The 17,465-nt window shown below is 49.4% G+C and overlaps 2 protein-coding genes and 23 non-coding genes across 25 annotated transcripts in view; all 25 read left to right on the top strand.

Moving 5' to 3' along the window:
• LOC127951795 (pentraxin fusion protein) overlaps positions 1–17,465 on the top strand; it is a 421,943-nt gene that overhangs the window by 116,135 nt on the left and 288,343 nt on the right. The window lies entirely within an intron of this gene.
• On the top strand, positions 450–522 carry trnak-cuu (transfer RNA lysine (anticodon CUU)). The gene has a single exon. It is a non-coding gene; the product is annotated as a tRNA-Lys (tRNA).
• On the top strand, positions 654–727 carry trnan-guu (transfer RNA asparagine (anticodon GUU)). Its single transcript has one exon. It is a non-coding gene; the product is annotated as a tRNA-Asn (tRNA).
• trnak-cuu (transfer RNA lysine (anticodon CUU)) lies at positions 1,392–1,464 on the top strand. Its single transcript has one exon. It is a non-coding gene; the product is annotated as a tRNA-Lys (tRNA).
• Positions 1,596–1,669, top strand: trnan-guu (transfer RNA asparagine (anticodon GUU)). Its single transcript has one exon. It is a non-coding gene; the product is annotated as a tRNA-Asn (tRNA).
• On the top strand, positions 2,334–2,406 carry trnak-cuu (transfer RNA lysine (anticodon CUU)). Its single transcript has one exon. It is a non-coding gene; the product is annotated as a tRNA-Lys (tRNA).
• Positions 2,538–2,611, top strand: trnan-guu (transfer RNA asparagine (anticodon GUU)). Its single transcript has one exon. It is a non-coding gene; the product is annotated as a tRNA-Asn (tRNA).
• trnak-cuu (transfer RNA lysine (anticodon CUU)) lies at positions 3,404–3,476 on the top strand. The gene has a single exon. It is a non-coding gene; the product is annotated as a tRNA-Lys (tRNA).
• Positions 3,608–3,681, top strand: trnan-guu (transfer RNA asparagine (anticodon GUU)). The gene has a single exon. It is a non-coding gene; the product is annotated as a tRNA-Asn (tRNA).
• Positions 4,346–4,418, top strand: trnak-cuu (transfer RNA lysine (anticodon CUU)). The gene has a single exon. It is a non-coding gene; the product is annotated as a tRNA-Lys (tRNA).
• Positions 4,550–4,623, top strand: trnan-guu (transfer RNA asparagine (anticodon GUU)). Its single transcript has one exon. It is a non-coding gene; the product is annotated as a tRNA-Asn (tRNA).
• trnak-cuu (transfer RNA lysine (anticodon CUU)) lies at positions 5,416–5,488 on the top strand. The gene has a single exon. It is a non-coding gene; the product is annotated as a tRNA-Lys (tRNA).
• trnan-guu (transfer RNA asparagine (anticodon GUU)) lies at positions 5,620–5,693 on the top strand. Its single transcript has one exon. It is a non-coding gene; the product is annotated as a tRNA-Asn (tRNA).
• Positions 6,486–6,558, top strand: trnak-cuu (transfer RNA lysine (anticodon CUU)). The gene has a single exon. It is a non-coding gene; the product is annotated as a tRNA-Lys (tRNA).
• Positions 6,690–6,763, top strand: trnan-guu (transfer RNA asparagine (anticodon GUU)). Its single transcript has one exon. It is a non-coding gene; the product is annotated as a tRNA-Asn (tRNA).
• trnak-cuu (transfer RNA lysine (anticodon CUU)) lies at positions 7,428–7,500 on the top strand. The gene has a single exon. It is a non-coding gene; the product is annotated as a tRNA-Lys (tRNA).
• On the top strand, positions 7,632–7,705 carry trnan-guu (transfer RNA asparagine (anticodon GUU)). Its single transcript has one exon. It is a non-coding gene; the product is annotated as a tRNA-Asn (tRNA).
• Positions 8,370–8,442, top strand: trnak-cuu (transfer RNA lysine (anticodon CUU)). The gene has a single exon. It is a non-coding gene; the product is annotated as a tRNA-Lys (tRNA).
• Positions 8,574–8,647, top strand: trnan-guu (transfer RNA asparagine (anticodon GUU)). Its single transcript has one exon. It is a non-coding gene; the product is annotated as a tRNA-Asn (tRNA).
• On the top strand, positions 9,440–9,512 carry trnak-cuu (transfer RNA lysine (anticodon CUU)). Its single transcript has one exon. It is a non-coding gene; the product is annotated as a tRNA-Lys (tRNA).
• trnan-guu (transfer RNA asparagine (anticodon GUU)) lies at positions 9,644–9,717 on the top strand. Its single transcript has one exon. It is a non-coding gene; the product is annotated as a tRNA-Asn (tRNA).
• Positions 10,382–10,454, top strand: trnak-cuu (transfer RNA lysine (anticodon CUU)). The gene has a single exon. It is a non-coding gene; the product is annotated as a tRNA-Lys (tRNA).
• On the top strand, positions 10,586–10,659 carry trnan-guu (transfer RNA asparagine (anticodon GUU)). Its single transcript has one exon. It is a non-coding gene; the product is annotated as a tRNA-Asn (tRNA).
• On the top strand, positions 11,324–11,396 carry trnak-cuu (transfer RNA lysine (anticodon CUU)). Its single transcript has one exon. It is a non-coding gene; the product is annotated as a tRNA-Lys (tRNA).
• Positions 13,741–17,004, top strand: LOC127953062 (uncharacterized). The gene is made up of 7 exons (XM_052551956.1): positions 13,741–14,037; positions 14,125–14,597; positions 14,678–15,005; positions 15,123–15,927; positions 16,028–16,237; positions 16,833–16,927; positions 16,993–17,004. The coding sequence occupies exons 1-7, from the start codon at positions 13,741–13,743 to the stop codon at positions 17,002–17,004; spliced, it is 2,220 nt and encodes a 739-aa protein (XP_052407916.1).

Raw genomic sequence — 17,465 nt, 5'->3', positions numbered from 1 at the left:
TGATGAGTTGGCTGAACTAATAGCCTTTCAGGCTGTTGAACCAGAGCTCTGCTCGTTCAATCTGTATTCCCCAGCAACAGGCATGGCTAAAACAAACATAGAAGACTCTATGCCTAGTGTGGCCAAACTCTGTCCTGGAGGGCCCTGTCAGGTAGAGTTTCACTCCAGCCAGCTCCATCAGACGTGCCTGGAAGTTTCCGGTCTCTGTGGTGAGACCGGGTTCAGCAGCTTAAGTTGAGTTTCTTTGTGCTTGGAGCCAAGCTCGTCAGACCAAGCAACCTCCAGGATCGAGGTGGGACGCCCCTGCTCTAAGCCTACCGCTAGGCTTAGCCCCAACCTTACCCGCGAGATGTTTTATCAAGCCTCTGCGAAAAGCGAGGCTCTGTTTGCTCATAAAATGTTTGGCAGTTCTCAAAACAGACATCAGCCTTGGGAAAGTGACTGCCGCTGCCCGGCTAGCTCAGTCGGTAGAGCATGAGACTCTTAATCTCAGGGTCGTGGGTTCGAGCCCCACGTTGGGCGTGCCTTTTGGCTCTCTCTCGCCCCTCCCAATGGGTGTAATTCTCTTGAATTAAGTTTGCTGACGCAGGACTAGTGTCGCGCCCAGCGTCAAATTCTTTTGTGACTGTTACCCACAAGACCTTACACTACCAGTCTCTGTGGCGCAATAGGCTAGCGCGTTCGGCTGTTAACCGAAAGGATGGTGGTTCGAGCCCACCCAGGGACGAAGCAAGCTTTTCGCAGCAATGTCGGCAAGCACAGACTTTAGCACGCTTGTCCGCTGACGCAGCGTCTGTAGCCCCTTTTCAGAGTCAACAGCTTTGCTAGTCATCTTGTGTCAAAATAAGACAAAGGGTGCTGAGTGATTGTTTGTGTCAGCTCAAGTTTGCTGTGGAGAGTTCGTGTTTTGTTTTCCTTGTGGAACTCCATACCTGGAACCTTTGATGAGTTGGCTGAACTAATAGCCTTTCAGGCTGTTGAACCAGAGCTCTGCTCGTTCAATCTGTATTCCCCAGCAACAGGCATGGCTAAAACAAACATAGAAGACTCTATGCCTAGTGTGGCCAAACTCTGTCCTGGAGGGCCCTGTCAGGTAGAGTTTCACTCCAGCCAGCTCCATCAGACGTGCCTGGAAGTTTCCGGTCTCTGTGGTGAGACCGGGTTCAGCAGCTTAAGTTGAGTTTCTTTGTGCTTGGAGCCAAGCTCGTCAGACCAAGCAACCTCCAGGATCGAGGTGGGACGCCCCTGCTCTAAGCCTACCGCTAGGCTTAACCCCAACCTTACCCGCGAGATGTTTTGTCAAGCCTCTGCGAAAAGCGAGGCTCTGTTTGCTCATAAAATGTTTGGCAGTTCTCAAAACAGACGTCAGCCTTGGGAAAGTGACTGCCGCTGCCCGGCTAGCTCAGTCGGTAGAGCATGAGACTCTTAATCTCAGGGTCGTGGGTTCGAGCCCCACGTTGGGCGTGCCTTTTGGCTCTCTCTCGCCCCTCCCAATGGGTGTAATTCTCTTGAATTAAGTTTGCTGACGCAGGACTAGTGTCGCGCCCAGCGTCAAATTCTTTTGTGACTGTTACCCACAAGAGCTTACACTACCAGTCTCTGTGGCGCAATAGGCTAGCGCGTTCGGCTGTTAACCGAAAGGATGGTGGTTCGAGCCCACCCAGGGACGAAGCAAGCTTTTCGCAGCAATGTCGGCAAGAACGGACTTTAGCACGCTTGTCCGCTGACGCAGCGTCTGTAGCCCCTTTTCAGAGTCAACAGCTTTGCGAGTCATCTTGTGTCAAAATAAGACAAAGGGTGCTGAGTGATTGTTTGTGTCAGCTCAAGTTTGCTGTGGAGAGTTCGTGTTTTGTTTTCCTTGTGGAACTCCATACCTGGAACCTTTGATGAGTTGGCTGAACTAATAGCCTTTCAGGCTGTTGAACCAGAGCTCTGCTCGTTCAATCTGTATTCCCCAGCAACAGGCATGGCTAAAACAAACATAGAAGACTCTATGCCTAGTGTGGCCAAACTCTGTCCTGGAGGGCCCTGTCAGGTAGAGTTTCACTCCAGCCAGCTCCATCAGACGTGCCTGGAAGTTTCCGGTCTCTGTGGTGAGACCGGGTTCAGCAGCTTAAGTTGAGTTTCTTTGTGCTTGGAGCCAAGCTCGTCAGACCAAGCAACCTCCAGGATCGAGGTGGGACGCCCCTGCTCTAAGCCTACCGCTAGGCTTAACCCCAACCTTACCCGCGAGATGTTTTGTCAAGCCTCTGCGAAAAGCGAGGCTCTGTTTGCTCATAAAATGTTTGGCAGTTCTCAAAACAGACGTCAGCCTTGGGAAAGTGACTGCCGCTGCCCGGCTAGCTCAGTCGGTAGAGCATGAGACTCTTAATCTCAGGGTCGTGGGTTCGAGCCACACGTTGGGCGTGCCTTTTGGCTCTCTCTCGCCCCTCCCAATGGGTGTAATTCTCTTGAATTAAGTTTGCTGACGCAGGACTAGTGTCGCGCCCAGCGTCAAATTCTTTTGTGACTGTTACCCACAAGAGCTTACACTACCAGTCTCTGTGGCGCAATAGGCTAGCGCGTTCGGCTGTTAACCGAAAGGATGGTGGTTCGAGCCCACCCAGGGATGAAGCAAGCTTTTCGCAGCAATGTCGGCAAGCACAGACTTTAGCACGCTTGTCCGCTGACGCAGCGTCTTTAGCCCCTTTTCAGAGTCAACAGCTTTGCGAGTCATCTTGTCTCAAAATAAGACAAAGGGTGCTGAGTGATTGTTTGTGTCAGCTCAAGTTTGCTGTGGAGAGTTCGTGTTTTGTTTTCCTTGTTGTGGAGGCCTGTGTGGTCCAGGGAGGTCCTGCTCAAAATTCCCTCTAGGACCGCCACAAAATGCCACCAAATTGCTTCTCCAATCATATGCTGTCGGAGTTTGCAAACTGTATTCACACAGCGAGACAGAACTCCATACCTGGAACCTTTGATGAGTTGGCTGAACTAATAGCCTTTCAGGCTGTTGAACCAGAGCTCTGCTCGTTCAATCTGTATTCCCCAGCAACAGGCATGGCTAAAACAAACATAGAAGACTCTATGCCTAGTGTGGCCAAACTCTGTCCTGGAGGGCCCTGTCAGGTAGAGTTTCACTCCAGCCAGCTCCATCAGACGTGCCTGGAAGTTTCCGGTCTCTGTGGTGAGACCGGGTTCAGCAGCTTAAGTTGAGTTTCTTTGTGCTTGGAGCCAAGCTCGTCAGACCAAGCAACCTCCAGGATCGAGGTGGGACGCCCCTGCTCTAAGCCTACCGCTAGGCTTAGCCCCAACCTTACCCGCGAGATGTTTTATCAAGCCTCTGCGAAAAGCGAGGCTCTGTTTGCTCATAAAATGTTTGGCAGTTCTCAAAACAGACATCAGCCTTGGGAAAGTGACTGCCGCTGCCCGGCTAGCTCAGTCGGTAGAGCATGAGACTCTTAATCTCAGGGTCGTGGGTTCGAGCCCCACGTTGGGCGTGCCTTTTGGCTCTCTCTCGCCCCTCCCAATGGGTGTAATTCTCTTGAATTAAGTTTGCTGACGCAGGACTAGTGTCGCGCCCAGCGTCAAATTCTTTTGTGACTGTTACCCACAAGACCTTACACTACCAGTCTCTGTGGCGCAATAGGCTAGCGCGTTCGGCTGTTAACCGAAAGGATGGTGGTTCGAGCCCACCCAGGGACGAAGCAAGCTTTTCGCAGCAATGTCGGCAAGCACAGACTTTAGCACGCTTGTCCGCTGACGCAGCGTCTGTAGCCCCTTTTCAGAGTCAACAGCTTTGCTAGTCATCTTGTGTCAAAATAAGACAAAGGGTGCTGAGTGATTGTTTGTGTCAGCTCAAGTTTGCTGTGGAGAGTTCGTGTTTTGTTTTCCTTGTGGAACTCCATACCTGGAACCTTTGATGAGTTGGCTGAACTAATAGCCTTTCAGGCTGTTGAACCAGAGCTCTGCTCGTTCAATCTGTATTCCCCAGCAACAGGCATGGCTAAAACAAACATAGAAGACTCTATGCCTAGTGTGGCCAAACTCTGTCCTGGAGGGCCCTGTCAGGTAGAGTTTCACTCCAGCCAGCTCCATCAGACGTGCCTGGACGTTTCCGGTCTCTGTGGTGAGACCGGGTTCAGCAGCTTAAGTTGAGTTTCTTTGTGCTTGGAGCCAAGCTCGTCAGACCAAGCAACCTCCAGGATCGAGGTGGGACGCCCCTGCTCTAAGCCTACCGCTAGGCTTAACCCCAACCTTACCCGCGAGATGTTTTGTCAAGCCTCTGCGAAAAGCGAGGCTCTGTTTGCTCATAAAATGTTTGGCAGTTCTCAAAACAGACGTCAGCCTTGGGAAAGTGACTGCCGCTGCCCGGCTAGCTCAGTCGGTAGAGCATGAGACTCTTAATCTCAGGGTCGTGGGTTCGAGCCCCACGTTGGGCGTGCCTTTTGGCTCTCTCTCGCCCCTCCCAATGGGTGTAATTCTCTTGAATTAAGTTTGCTGACGCAGGACTAGTGTCGCGCCCAGCGTCAAATTCTTTTGTGACTGTTACCCACAAGAGCTTACACTACCAGTCTCTGTGGCGCAATAGGCTAGCGCGTTCGGCTGTTAACCGAAAGGATGGTGGTTCGAGCCCACCCAGGGACGAAGCAAGCTTTTCGCAGCAATGTCGGCAAGCACAGACTTTAGCACGCTTGTCCGCTGACGCAGCGTCTTTAGCCCCTTTTCAGAGTCAACAGCTTTGCGAGTCATCTTGTCTCAAAATAAGACAAAGGGTGCTGAGTGATTGTTTGTGTCAGCTCAAGTTTGCTGTGGAGAGTTCGTGTTTTGTTTTCCTTGTTGTGGAGGCCTGTGTGGTCCAGGGAGGTCCTGCTCAAAATTCCCTCTAGGACCGCCACAAAATGCCACCAAATTGCTTCTCCAATCATATGCTGTCGGTGTTTGCAAACTGTATTCACACAGCGAGACATAACTCCATACCTGGAACCTTTGATGAGTTGGCTGAACTAATAGCCTTTCAGGCTGTTGAACCAGAGCTCTGCTCGTTCAATCTGTATTCCCCAGCAACAGGCATGGCTAAAACAAACATAGAAGACGCTATGCCTAGTGTGGCCAAACTCTGTCCTGGAGGGCCCTGTCAGGTAGAGTTTTACTCCAGCCAGCTCCATCAGACGTGCCTGGAAGTTTCCGGTCTCTGTGGTGAGACCGGGTTCAGCAGCTTAAGTTGAGTTTCTTTGTGCTTGGAGCCAAGCTCGTCAGACCAAGCAACCTCCAGGATCGAGGTGGGACGCCCCTGCTCTAAGCCTACCGCTAGGCTTAACCCCAACCTTACCCGCGAGATGTTTTGTCAAGCCTCTGCGAAAAGCGAGGCTCTGTTTGCTCATAAAATGTTTGGCAGTTCTCAAAACAGACGTCAGCCTTGGGAAAGTGACTGCCGCTGCCCGGCTAGCTCAGTCGGTAGAGCATGAGACTCTTAATCTCAGGGTCGTGGGTTCGAGCCACACGTTGGGCGTGCCTTTTGGCTCTCTCTCGCCCCTCCCAATGGGTGTAATTCTCTTGAATTAAGTTTGCTGACGCAGGACTAGTGTCGCGCCCAGCGTCAAATTCTTTTGTGACTGTTACCCACAAGAGCTTACACTACCAGTCTCTGTGGCGCAATAGGCTAGCGCGTTCGGCTGTTAACCGAAAGGATGGTGGTTCGAGCCCACCCAGGGATGAAGCAAGCTTTTCGCAGCAATGTCGGCAAGCACAGACTTTAGCACGCTTGTCCGCTGACGCAGCGTCTTTAGCCCCTTTTCAGAGTCAACAGCTTTGCGAGTCATCTTGTCTCAAAATAAGACAAAGGGTGCTGAGTGATTGTTTGTGTCAGCTCAAGTTTGCTGTGGAGAGTTCGTGTTTTGTTTTCCTTGTTGTGGAGGCCTGTGTGGTCCAGGGAGGTCCTGCTCAAAATTCCCTCTAGGACCGCCACAAAATGCCACCAAATTGCTTCTCCAATCATATGCTGTCGGAGTTTGCAAACTGTATTCACACAGCGAGACAGAACTCCATACCTGGAACCTTTGATGAGTTGGCTGAACTAATAGCCTTTCAGGCTGTTGAACCAGAGCTCTGCTCGTTCAATCTGTATTCCCCAGCAACAGGCATGGCTAAAACAAACATAGAAGACTCTATGCCTAGTGTGGCCAAACTCTGTCCTGGAGGGCCCTGTCAGGTAGAGTTTCACTCCAGCCAGCTCCATCAGACGTGCCTGGAAGTTTCCGGTCTCTGTGGTGAGACCGGGTTCAGCAGCTTAAGTTGAGTTTCTTTGTGCTTGGAGCCAAGCTCGTCAGACCAAGCAACCTCCAGGATCGAGGTGGGACGCCCCTGCTCTAAGCCTACCGCTAGGCTTAGCCCCAACCTTACCCGCGAGATGTTTTATCAAGCCTCTGCGAAAAGCGAGGCTCTGTTTGCTCATAAAATGTTTGGCAGTTCTCAAAACAGACATCAGCCTTGGGAAAGTGACTGCCGCTGCCCGGCTAGCTCAGTCGGTAGAGCATGAGACTCTTAATCTCAGGGTCGTGGGTTCGAGCCCCACGTTGGGCGTGCCTTTTGGCTCTCTCTCGCCCCTCCCAATGGGTGTAATTCTCTTGAATTAAGTTTGCTGACGCAGGACTAGTGTCGCGCCCAGCGTCAAATTCTTTTGTGACTGTTACCCACAAGACCTTACACTACCAGTCTCTGTGGCGCAATAGGCTAGCGCGTTCGGCTGTTAACCGAAAGGATGGTGGTTCGAGCCCACCCAGGGACGAAGCAAGCTTTTCGCAGCAATGTCGGCAAGCACAGACTTTAGCACGCTTGTCCGCTGACGCAGCGTCTGTAGCCCCTTTTCAGAGTCAACAGCTTTGCTAGTCATCTTGTGTCAAAATAAGACAAAGGGTGCTGAGTGATTGTTTGTGTCAGCTCAAGTTTGCTGTGGAGAGTTCGTGTTTTGTTTTCCTTGTGGAACTCCATACCTGGAACCTTTGATGAGTTGGCTGAACTAATAGCCTTTCAGGCTGTTGAACCAGAGCTCTGCTCGTTCAATCTGTATTCCCCAGCAACAGGCATGGCTAAAACAAACATAGAAGACTCTATGCCTAGTGTGGCCAAACTCTGTCCTGGAGGGCCCTGTCAGGTAGAGTTTCACTCCAGCCAGCTCCATCAGACGTGCCTGGAAGTTTCCGGTCTCTGTGGTGAGACCGGGTTCAGCAGCTTAAGTTGAGTTTCTTTGTGCTTGGAGCCAAGCTCGTCAGACCAAGCAACCTCCAGGATCGAGGTGGGACGCCCCTGCTCTAAGCCTACCGCTAGGCTTAACCCCAACCTTACCCGCGAGATGTTTTGTCAAGCCTCTGCGAAAAGCGAGGCTCTGTTTGCTCATAAAATGTTTGGCAGTTCTCAAAACAGACGTCAGCCTTGGGAAAGTGACTGCCGCTGCCCGGCTAGCTCAGTCGGTAGAGCATGAGACTCTTAATCTCAGGGTCGTGGGTTCGAGCCCCACGTTGGGCGTGCCTTTTGGCTCTCTCTCGCCCCTCCCAATGGGTGTAATTCTCTTGAATTAAGTTTGCTGACGCAGGACTAGTGTCGCGCCCAGCGTCAAATTCTTTTGTGACTGTTACCCACAAGAGCTTACACTACCAGTCTCTGTGGCGCAATAGGCTAGCGCGTTCGGCTGTTAACCGAAAGGATGGTGGTTCGAGCCCACCCAGGGACGAAGCAAGCTTTTCGCAGCAATGTCGGCAAGAACGGACTTTAGCACGCTTGTCCGCTGACGCAGCGTCTGTAGCCCCTTTTCAGAGTCAACAGCTTTGCGAGTCATCTTGTGTCAAAATAAGACAAAGGGTGCTGAGTGATTGTTTGTGTCAGCTCAAGTTTGCTGTGGAGAGTTCGTGTTTTGTTTTCCTTGTGGAACTCCATACCTGGAACCTTTGATGAGTTGGCTGAACTAATAGCCTTTCAGGCTGTTGAACCAGAGCTCTGCTCGTTCAATCTGTATTCCCCAGCAACAGGCATGGCTAAAACAAACATAGAAGACTCTATGCCTAGTGTGGCCAAACTCTGTCCTGGAGGGCCCTGTCAGGTAGAGTTTCACTCCAGCCAGCTCCATCAGACGTGCCTGGAAGTTTCCGGTCTCTGTGGTGAGACCGGGTTCAGCAGCTTAAGTTGAGTTTCTTTGTGCTTGGAGCCAAGCTCGTCAGACCAAGCAACCTCCAGGATCGAGGTGGGACGCCCCTGCTCTAAGCCTACCGCTAGGCTTAACCCCAACCTTACCCGCGAGATGTTTTGTCAAGCCTCTGCGAAAAGCGAGGCTCTGTTTGCTCATAAAATGTTTGGCAGTTCTCAAAACAGACGTCAGCCTTGGGAAAGTGACTGCCGCTGCCCGGCTAGCTCAGTCGGTAGAGCATGAGACTCTTAATCTCAGGGTCGTGGGTTCGAGCCACACGTTGGGCGTGCCTTTTGGCTCTCTCTCGCCCCTCCCAATGGGTGTAATTCTCTTGAATTAAGTTTGCTGACGCAGGACTAGTGTCGCGCCCAGCGTCAAATTCTTTTGTGACTGTTACCCACAAGAGCTTACACTACCAGTCTCTGTGGCGCAATAGGCTAGCGCGTTCGGCTGTTAACCGAAAGGATGGTGGTTCGAGCCCACCCAGGGATGAAGCAAGCTTTTCGCAGCAATGTCGGCAAGCACAGACTTTAGCACGCTTGTCCGCTGACGCAGCGTCTTTAGCCCCTTTTCAGAGTCAACAGCTTTGCGAGTCATCTTGTCTCAAAATAAGACAAAGGGTGCTGAGTGATTGTTTGTGTCAGCTCAAGTTTGCTGTGGAGAGTTCGTGTTTTGTTTTCCTTGTTGTGGAGGCCTGTGTGGTCCAGGGAGGTCCTGCTCAAAATTCCCTCTAGGACCGCCACAAAATGCCACCAAATTGCTTCTCCAATCATATGCTGTCGGAGTTTGCAAACTGTATTCACACAGCGAGACAGAACTCCATACCTGGAACCTTTGATGAGTTGGCTGAACTAATAGCCTTTCAGGCTGTTGAACCAGAGCTCTGCTCGTTCAATCTGTATTCCCCAGCAACAGGCATGGCTAAAACAAACATAGAAGACTCTATGCCTAGTGTGGCCAAACTCTGTCCTGGAGGGCCCTGTCAGGTAGAGTTTCACTCCAGCCAGCTCCATCAGACGTGCCTGGAAGTTTCCGGTCTCTGTGGTGAGACCGGGTTCAGCAGCTTAAGTTGAGTTTCTTTGTGCTTGGAGCCAAGCTCGTCAGACCAAGCAACCTCCAGGATCGAGGTGGGACGCCCCTGCTCTAAGCCTACCGCTAGGCTTAGCCCCAACCTTACCCGCGAGATGTTTTATCAAGCCTCTGCGAAAAGCGAGGCTCTGTTTGCTCATAAAATGTTTGGCAGTTCTCAAAACAGACATCAGCCTTGGGAAAGTGACTGCCGCTGCCCGGCTAGCTCAGTCGGTAGAGCATGAGACTCTTAATCTCAGGGTCGTGGGTTCGAGCCCCACGTTGGGCGTGCCTTTTGGCTCTCTCTCGCCCCTCCCAATGGGTGTAATTCTCTTGAATTAAGTTTGCTGACGCAGGACTAGTGTCGCGCCCAGCGTCAAATTCTTTTGTGACTGTTACCCACAAGACCTTACACTACCAGTCTCTGTGGCGCAATAGGCTAGCGCGTTCGGCTGTTAACCGAAAGGATGGTGGTTCGAGCCCACCCAGGGACGAAGCAAGCTTTTCGCAGCAATGTCGGCAAGCACAGACTTTAGCACGCTTGTCCGCTGACGCAGCGTCTGTAGCCCCTTTTCAGAGTCAACAGCTTTGCTAGTCATCTTGTGTCAAAATAAGACAAAGGGTGCTGAGTGATTGTTTGTGTCAGCTCAAGTTTGCTGTGGAGAGTTCGTGTTTTGTTTTCCTTGTGGAACTCCATACCTGGAACCTTTGATGAGTTGGCTGAACTAATAGCCTTTCAGGCTGTTGAACCAGAGCTCTGCTCGTTCAATCTGTATTCCCCAGCAACAGGCATGGCTAAAACAAACATAGAAGACTCTATGCCTAGTGTGGCCAAACTCTGTCCTGGAGGGCCCTGTCAGGTAGAGTTTCACTCCAGCCAGCTCCATCAGACGTGCCTGGACGTTTCCGGTCTCTGTGGTGAGACCGGGTTCAGCAGCTTAAGTTGAGTTTCTTTGTGCTTGGAGCCAAGCTCGTCAGACCAAGCAACCTCCAGGATCGAGGTGGGACGCCCCTGCTCTAAGCCTACCGCTAGGCTTAACCCCAACCTTACCCGCGAGATGTTTTGTCAAGCCTCTGCGAAAAGCGAGGCTCTGTTTGCTCATAAAATGTTTGGCAGTTCTCAAAACAGACGTCAGCCTTGGGAAAGTGACTGCCGCTGCCCGGCTAGCTCAGTCGGTAGAGCATGAGACTCTTAATCTCAGGGTCGTGGGTTCGAGCCCCACGTTGGGCGTGCCTTTTGGCTCTCTCTCGCCCCTCCCAATGGGTGTAATTCTCTTGAATTAAGTTTGCTGACGCAGGACTAGTGTCGCGCCCAGCGTCAAATTCTTTTGTGACTGTTACCCACAAGAGCTTACACTACCAGTCTCTGTGGCGCAATAGGCTAGCGCGTTCGGCTGTTAACCGAAAGGATGGTGGTTCGAGCCCACCCAGGGACGAAGCAAGCTTTTCGCAGCAATGTCGGCAAGAACGGACTTTAGCACGCTTGTCCGCTGACGCAGCGTCTGTAGCCCCTTTTCAGAGTCAACAGCTTTGCGAGTCATCTTGTGTCAAAATAAGACAAAGGGTGCTGAGTGATTGTTTGTGTCAGCTCAAGTTTGCTGTGGAGAGTTCGTGTTTTGTTTTCCTTGTGGAACTCCATACCTGGAACCTTTGATGAGTTGGCTGAACTAATAGCCTTTCAGGCTGTTGAACCAGAGCTCTGCTCGTTCAATCTGTATTCCCCAGCAACAGGCATGGCTAAAACAAACATAGAAGACTCTATGCCTAGTGTGGCCAAACTCTGTCCTGGAGGGCCCTGTCAGGTAGAGTTTCACTCCAGCCAGCTCCATCAGACGTGCCTGGAAGTTTCCGGTCTCTGTGGTGAGACCGGGTTCAGCAGCTTAAGTTGAGTTTCTTTGTGCTTGGAGCCAAGCTCGTCAGACCAAGCAACCTCCAGGATCGAGGTGGGACGCCCCTGCTCTAAGCCTACCGCTAGGCTTAACCCCAACCTTACCCGCGAGATGTTTTGTCAAGCCTCTGCGAAAAGCGAGGCTCTGTTTGCTCATAAAATGTTTGGCAGTTCTCAAAACAGACGTCAGCCTTGGGAAAGTGACTGCCGCTGCCCGGCTAGCTCAGTCGGTAGAGCATGAGACTCTTAATCTCAGGGTCGTGGGTTCGAGCCCCACGTTGGGCGTGCCTTTTGGCTCTCTCTCGCCCCTCCCAATGGGTGTAATTCTCTTGAATTAAGTTTGCTGACGCAGGACTAGTGTCGCGCCCAGCGTCAAATTCTTTTGTGACTGTTACCCACAAGACCTCACACTACCAGTCTCTGTGGCGCTACCTGGATCAGGATCGGCTGTCATTGTCAGACTGGAAGAGAGCCAATCGCTGAGCTCGCTCGCCATTGTGAGCTTTCAGGCACCAATCGCTGTGCCGCTCTCCATAGTGAGCTATGAGAGCCAATCGCTGCTCTGTCAGTTTGGGTGACGACACTGGTGACGGAGTCTATTCTGACGAGCGCGCACTTCAAAATTATCATCGAGCAATTTGATAGATAGTATTTATTCTCATCGAACAATGTAAGTAATATTTTTTCTTTGTTTCCGTTTACCGTGTGCTTAATTGGTCGTTGTTGTGGGCGATATGATGACTTATATCTTAACGATGATATAACGAGTGGACCGTTAGGGATTTTGTTCAATCGTTTATTTCGCTGTATGCATTATTACCGCTTACAGTTATTGGCACATAATGTAAGATTGAATGTGTATTAATGAATATAAATAAAGAACGGAATTTGCTTGCTTGATGTCAAATTAAGTTATTAAGCGCAGTATGCAGAGAATAAGAAAGGAGCGGCGGCGCGCGCGCATGCGCGCGCACGCACGCTCCGCTTTTGTTCGCGAATTCTGTTTTTCTGTGACGGTTTATTGCACTTGAATGGTCAAAAAGACACACCATTACGTCAAAATACCCAACTGTGTTTACGTGTTGAATAAATGAATATAATAAATAGACTTAAATAAATCTTTTGTTTGAAAACCGGATGTGTATCAGTAAATTGGGTCCGTGCATTCAGTGCGGCAGCCTAATTTAGTCCCTGTCTGTCATTCATTTAAAACAAAGAAGAATAAAAATAAAAACGCTCAGTGCTTTAAAAAGGAACAGTTCATATCTGAGAGAGTGAAGACTATGCAGTGTTTTAATTTGACATTTTATGCAATTTCTCTAGTATTTCTTATTGTTCTATTATTATTACTAATGTATTTGTCCTCTTGTTTGTAATTGTCTTCTTTTTCTATTTAAATAAAAATCAAATAACAAAAATAACTATATTAAGATATGTAGCTGTTGTGAAATAATTGCTTAAATTTTCCTAGTATTTGAGTGTCTCTTTTTTTTACAATCACTGATGCTAACCTAACATTACATACATTTATTTATTTATTTTAAATAAGCATTATGAATGAAATCCATGTTTTTAAATTGTGTGTGTAGATGAGAACTAAGTATTTCTTATTACATTGTTGTATTATTATTATTACTGCTGTATTTGTTACTAATGTATTTGTCCGATTATTTGTAATTTACTTCTTTGTTCTCATTTAAATTATAATCAAATAACAAAAATAACTATATTGACATATGTAGCTGTTGTGAAATAATTTCTCAGATCCTGAAGTTAGATTTAGGTCTTATTGCACACCCTTATTTTTTCCAAGTATTCGAGCCTCTCTTTTTAACAATCACTTATGCCAACCTAACATTGAAATAGGAATTATGAATGAAACCATTTTGTGTGTAGATGAGCACTAAGCCAAAAAGCCACAAGGCCATGGGAGACGGCGAGTGGATGGCCAGGTTGAGGACTTTTGCCCGCTGTGGGGTTTGGCCTTCTGGAGAAGGCAACAGACCAGCCCCAAGGCAACGCAAGTGGTATGACCTCTACCAGAAGGTAAAGCAAAGTTATCATTCATTCATTATATAGTATGTAGTATGCAGATCACCTGACAATAGTTCAGACAAGTTAGTAAAGTAAACAATGATTATTATCTTTTCAGATTGAGAAATGCCCCATGCAGGCCCATGGGCAGACCACCCTCTTTGGAGGCTCCATGGCCTGCAATTGTGGATTCCACATTAATAAGGTAATGACATTTGATGTATCATCACATATCCATTAAAATGTTGTTATGCCATTTCACTATATTTTATGCCCTTTGGTGGTTGTATTAGCAGTCTGCCACTGCCACTGCCACTCACTCTTCTGCTCCACCTCCTGCTGCTTCTGATACGGCTCCTGAAGCGGCTGCTTCTGCCCAACCCTCATTCCTGAGGCCTCCTCTAAATTTGACTATGGTGAATATTTTCTCTTTAATCAATTAATGTCTAATTAGAATCGTTGTGTATTTGTTTGATAGGATAGATTTATGTATATGTTTGGGCTAGAAAAAATTATGTAATGAACATGATATCAATTAACTTTGTTTTTTCTTTTTAAGTTCAATAAGTCACGCTTTGGTGGGTCAAAGTCGACAATGCTAAAACCCAACTTAGTGGATCTGAGGACCCCCAGCCCCTCTCCTACACCCTCTGCATCCTCATCTTCTCTTCCCAGCCCCTCTCCTCCTTCATCAGTGAGGACTCAGGCTATGGCCTCTGTGAGGACTGCCTCCACCCCTCTATCCTCTGTGAGGAGCTCCACCCCTTCTCTGTCTTCTGTGAAGACCACCAGTCCCTCTCCTCCGTCCTCTGAAGGAACAGCTAGGCCTTCTCCTCCCAGCACCTCTCCCGCTCCATCCTTTGTGATGACCCCCAGCCCATCTCCATCCTCTGTGAGTGCAGCGGCTTCTATTTATAGAACAGGCTATGATATAAAGTAGTGCAACATTTAATGGAATAACAACTTGTCTTCCATACAGGAGGAGCCTGGAGGAGTCCAGCCAGCCAGTGGGGCCCCAGCTTCTTTCTGGCTGCCAGGTGAATGGCCCAAGACCATCCCTGTGCAGGACCAGAGGTGGATTGCCAGCACTATTTTCCACGCTGGCAAGCTGCGGCCAGATTTGAAGCTGTGGTACGAGCCGCCTGTCCCAGCTCTCATTTATCACCAGACACCTACACCTGACCGGTTCTTCACCCATCGGTTGATGGTGTGGATGCCCTACCACCTGTGGAAGGTGAATGTTTTCTGTCCAGCTTGTGGCAAGAACCTGACAGGCTATGGTGTCCATAAAAGAGCACGGAAGGTTCTGGACATCGATAGGTACTATGTCATGGTGACAGAGACACTCAGGTGCACTGTGTGTTCTCTGAACTATCTGTCCACTAGCCAGACTGTCCGGGACCAGCTTGACCTGCCGCACCAGAAAATGTTCCGGCTGATCCTGACCCGCAAGTGAGTAGAGTAGTCTAAAGATGGTTATTGTGAGGACTAAAGAACATTTAACTGATCACAGCAACAATGTGCGTTTTCAGGTATGCCTGTGACATCCGTGTCATTAGGCTGCTTCGGGACCGGACACTGGGCAACAGCCCAGCTCGTTTGGTGCGGCAGTTGAAAGAGAACCATGGGGAGGAATGGTTAAATCGGTTGGCACACTATCTTGGGGAGTGTGCTGACTTTGTCGATCGACCCAGCCTTTCTCCGGTGGTCTGCCAGGAGCCTCCAGAGCCAATTGAGATCCCCACCAGTCGTTGGCTGCTCTCAGTGTACGGCAGGGATATCCTCTCCAGAATTGGACACATAAAGGCCAGCATCACATCCATCTATGGCAAAATCTTAAAGATGGATTCCACAAAAAAGGTAAAAAAAAATATTTAACTGTTCTGTAATGTTCATAAATACCGTCTGATAGACATTAATATTATTGTTATTGCTAACGTTACATCCCAAATGTCTTATTACATTTGTAAATTCCAGATCACAAAGAAGCTGGCTGGCCATGGACGGGGGACAGCACTCTGGTTAACCTCCATTGGAAATGAGGTTGGCCAGATAGTGACCAGTGTGCTGTCAGTGCAAGAAGGGCCGGGACTGGACAGGATGGTGACCGGTGTAATGGAGCGGTACCGCCAGGCTGCCATTCCACCACCGGTGCTGCTTTATGTGGACTGTGGCTGCTGTGTGAGTGAGGGAGCAACAAGCAAGCTGCAGACCAGGTTCGGCAAGTGGCCAGACCTTCAGATACGTCTGGACATCTGGCACTTCATGAGGAGGATGGCCGTGGGCTGCACCACCGATGCCCATCCCCTCTACCCCACCTTCATGGGATGCCTGTCTGCCTGCATCTTTGAGTGGGATGCTGAAGACCTCAGCCTGTTGCGGCAGGCAAAGAAAAAACAGCTGATGCAGGAGGGTGTGCCAGCTCTGACTGACAACCTGGTGGACAGGAGCATCAGTAAAAAGGAGCTAAGTCTTTACTGCCGCAGGAGGACACGAGGTGAGGAGGCCACCATCCAACTCATTGAGAGACTGCTGCAGGAGCTGGGTGGTGCAAATGGGAGGGACCTTATGGGTGTCCCACTGCTGGAAGAGGTGCGCATGGAGCACATCTGGCGTGTGCAGAAACGCCATGTCAAGTGCATCCAGGATGTGCCGGGTGTGCCTCTATACACTGAGGTAGGCACCACCACAAAGGCAGGGGTCACCCTGACTAGATATCGGTGTGCCAGAGGGTCCACATCCCTGGAGTCTTTTCACTGCCACCTAAACAGGTTCATTCCAGGTTGGTGTCTCACATGTATGATGCTTGAAATAATTTCAATTTCTGTTATTCATATCGCGAGGCTTGTAATTTTTATTGGTGTATTTTTTTCTCCTTCTAGGAACCAGTGCAAATGCACTGAATTTCCAGCTTTACCTGCTAGAAGGCTTGAATAGGTGGAATCAGGATCGGGCGGCTGCATCAGTGACCAGCAAACCAGCATCCCTTCTCACCTACTCCGGGGATATGGCCCACTGCGTCAACACCAACAGCCTGAAGGTGTTTGGTCGGCCTTTTGTGCCAACTTTCAGGCCACCTGCTGAATACACTGGTATGTCATCCCTTTATATATATTTTTTTATTATGTTTTTCATTGTTCATTGCTGAATAAACTTTTAAAAAGAACATCATTTATCTAACATCCTTGCTGAATACCAGTATTAATTTCTTAAAAACAAAAAAAAAAGAACACAAATGTACTCACCCCAAACTTTTGAACGGTACTTTATAATGCTATAATGCATTTCTACTGCTGTTCTTTATTTAACTTTTTTTTAATTAATGAATATTCAAGAAAGTAGCACATATTATATAAAAAGCAGCACAAGTGTTTTCAACATTGATAATAAATCAGCAAATTAGACTGATTTTTGAAGGATCCTGTGACTCTGAAGACTGGAGTAATCATGATGAAAATTCAATCACAGAAATAAATTACATTTTAAGGTATATTAAAATAGAAAAGAGCTATTTTAAGCCGTAGTACCATTTCACAGTATAACTGTTGTTTACTGTATTTCTTTATTTAATCGAATAAATGCAGGATTGATGAGCATAAGAGTCTTCTTTCAAAAACATGAAAAACAGTAATGTGTAATTTTTGACAAGTCCTGTATGTTTGTGTGTCCTTATATTTTTTTCAATAGGAGAGCTGCTTGGTGTTGACTACCTGCTGAGTCAGACCGGACAGCCCCTGGTGGTGGACCCTGACTCAGAAGAGACAGAGAACATGCTGGAGGATGTGGATGAAGGCGAGGATGAAGAAGATGAGGGCTTCGGGGAAGACCATGACATTACTGTGTCAAGTCTTACCGATGACCCAAGCTTCTCTGTCTCCTCCCATTTTGTGCCCTCCTCTGAGTCTCTCTCCTCCACCCAGCCTGCTGCCTCCTCCACCCTGCCTGCTGCCTCCACCCAGCCTGCTGCCTCCTCCACCCTGGCTGCTGCCTCCACCCAGCCTGCTGCCTCCTCCACCCTGGCTGCTGCCTCCATCCAGCCTGCTGCCTCCTCCACCCTGCCTGCTGCCTCCTCCAGCCTGGCTGCTGCCTCCATCCAGCCTGCTGCCTCCTCCACCCTGGCTGCTGCCTCCACCCAGCCTGCTGCCTCCTCCACCCTGGCTGCTGCCTCCATCCAGCCTGCTGCCTCCTCCACCCTGGCTGCTGCCTCCATCCAGCCTGCTGCTTCCTCCAGCCTGGCTGCTGCCTTCACCCAGCCTGCTGCCTCCTCCACCCTGGCTGCTGCCTCCTCCACCCTGGCTGCTGCCTCCTCCACCCAGCCTG

Source organism: Carassius gibelio, chromosome B3 (genome assembly GCF_023724105.1).
Source record: "Carassius gibelio isolate Cgi1373 ecotype wild population from Czech Republic chromosome B3, carGib1.2-hapl.c, whole genome shotgun sequence".
Classification (NCBI taxonomy): domain Eukaryota; kingdom Metazoa; phylum Chordata; class Actinopteri; order Cypriniformes; family Cyprinidae; genus Carassius; species Carassius gibelio.
This window is presented reverse-complemented; position numbering and strand designations above follow the sequence as displayed.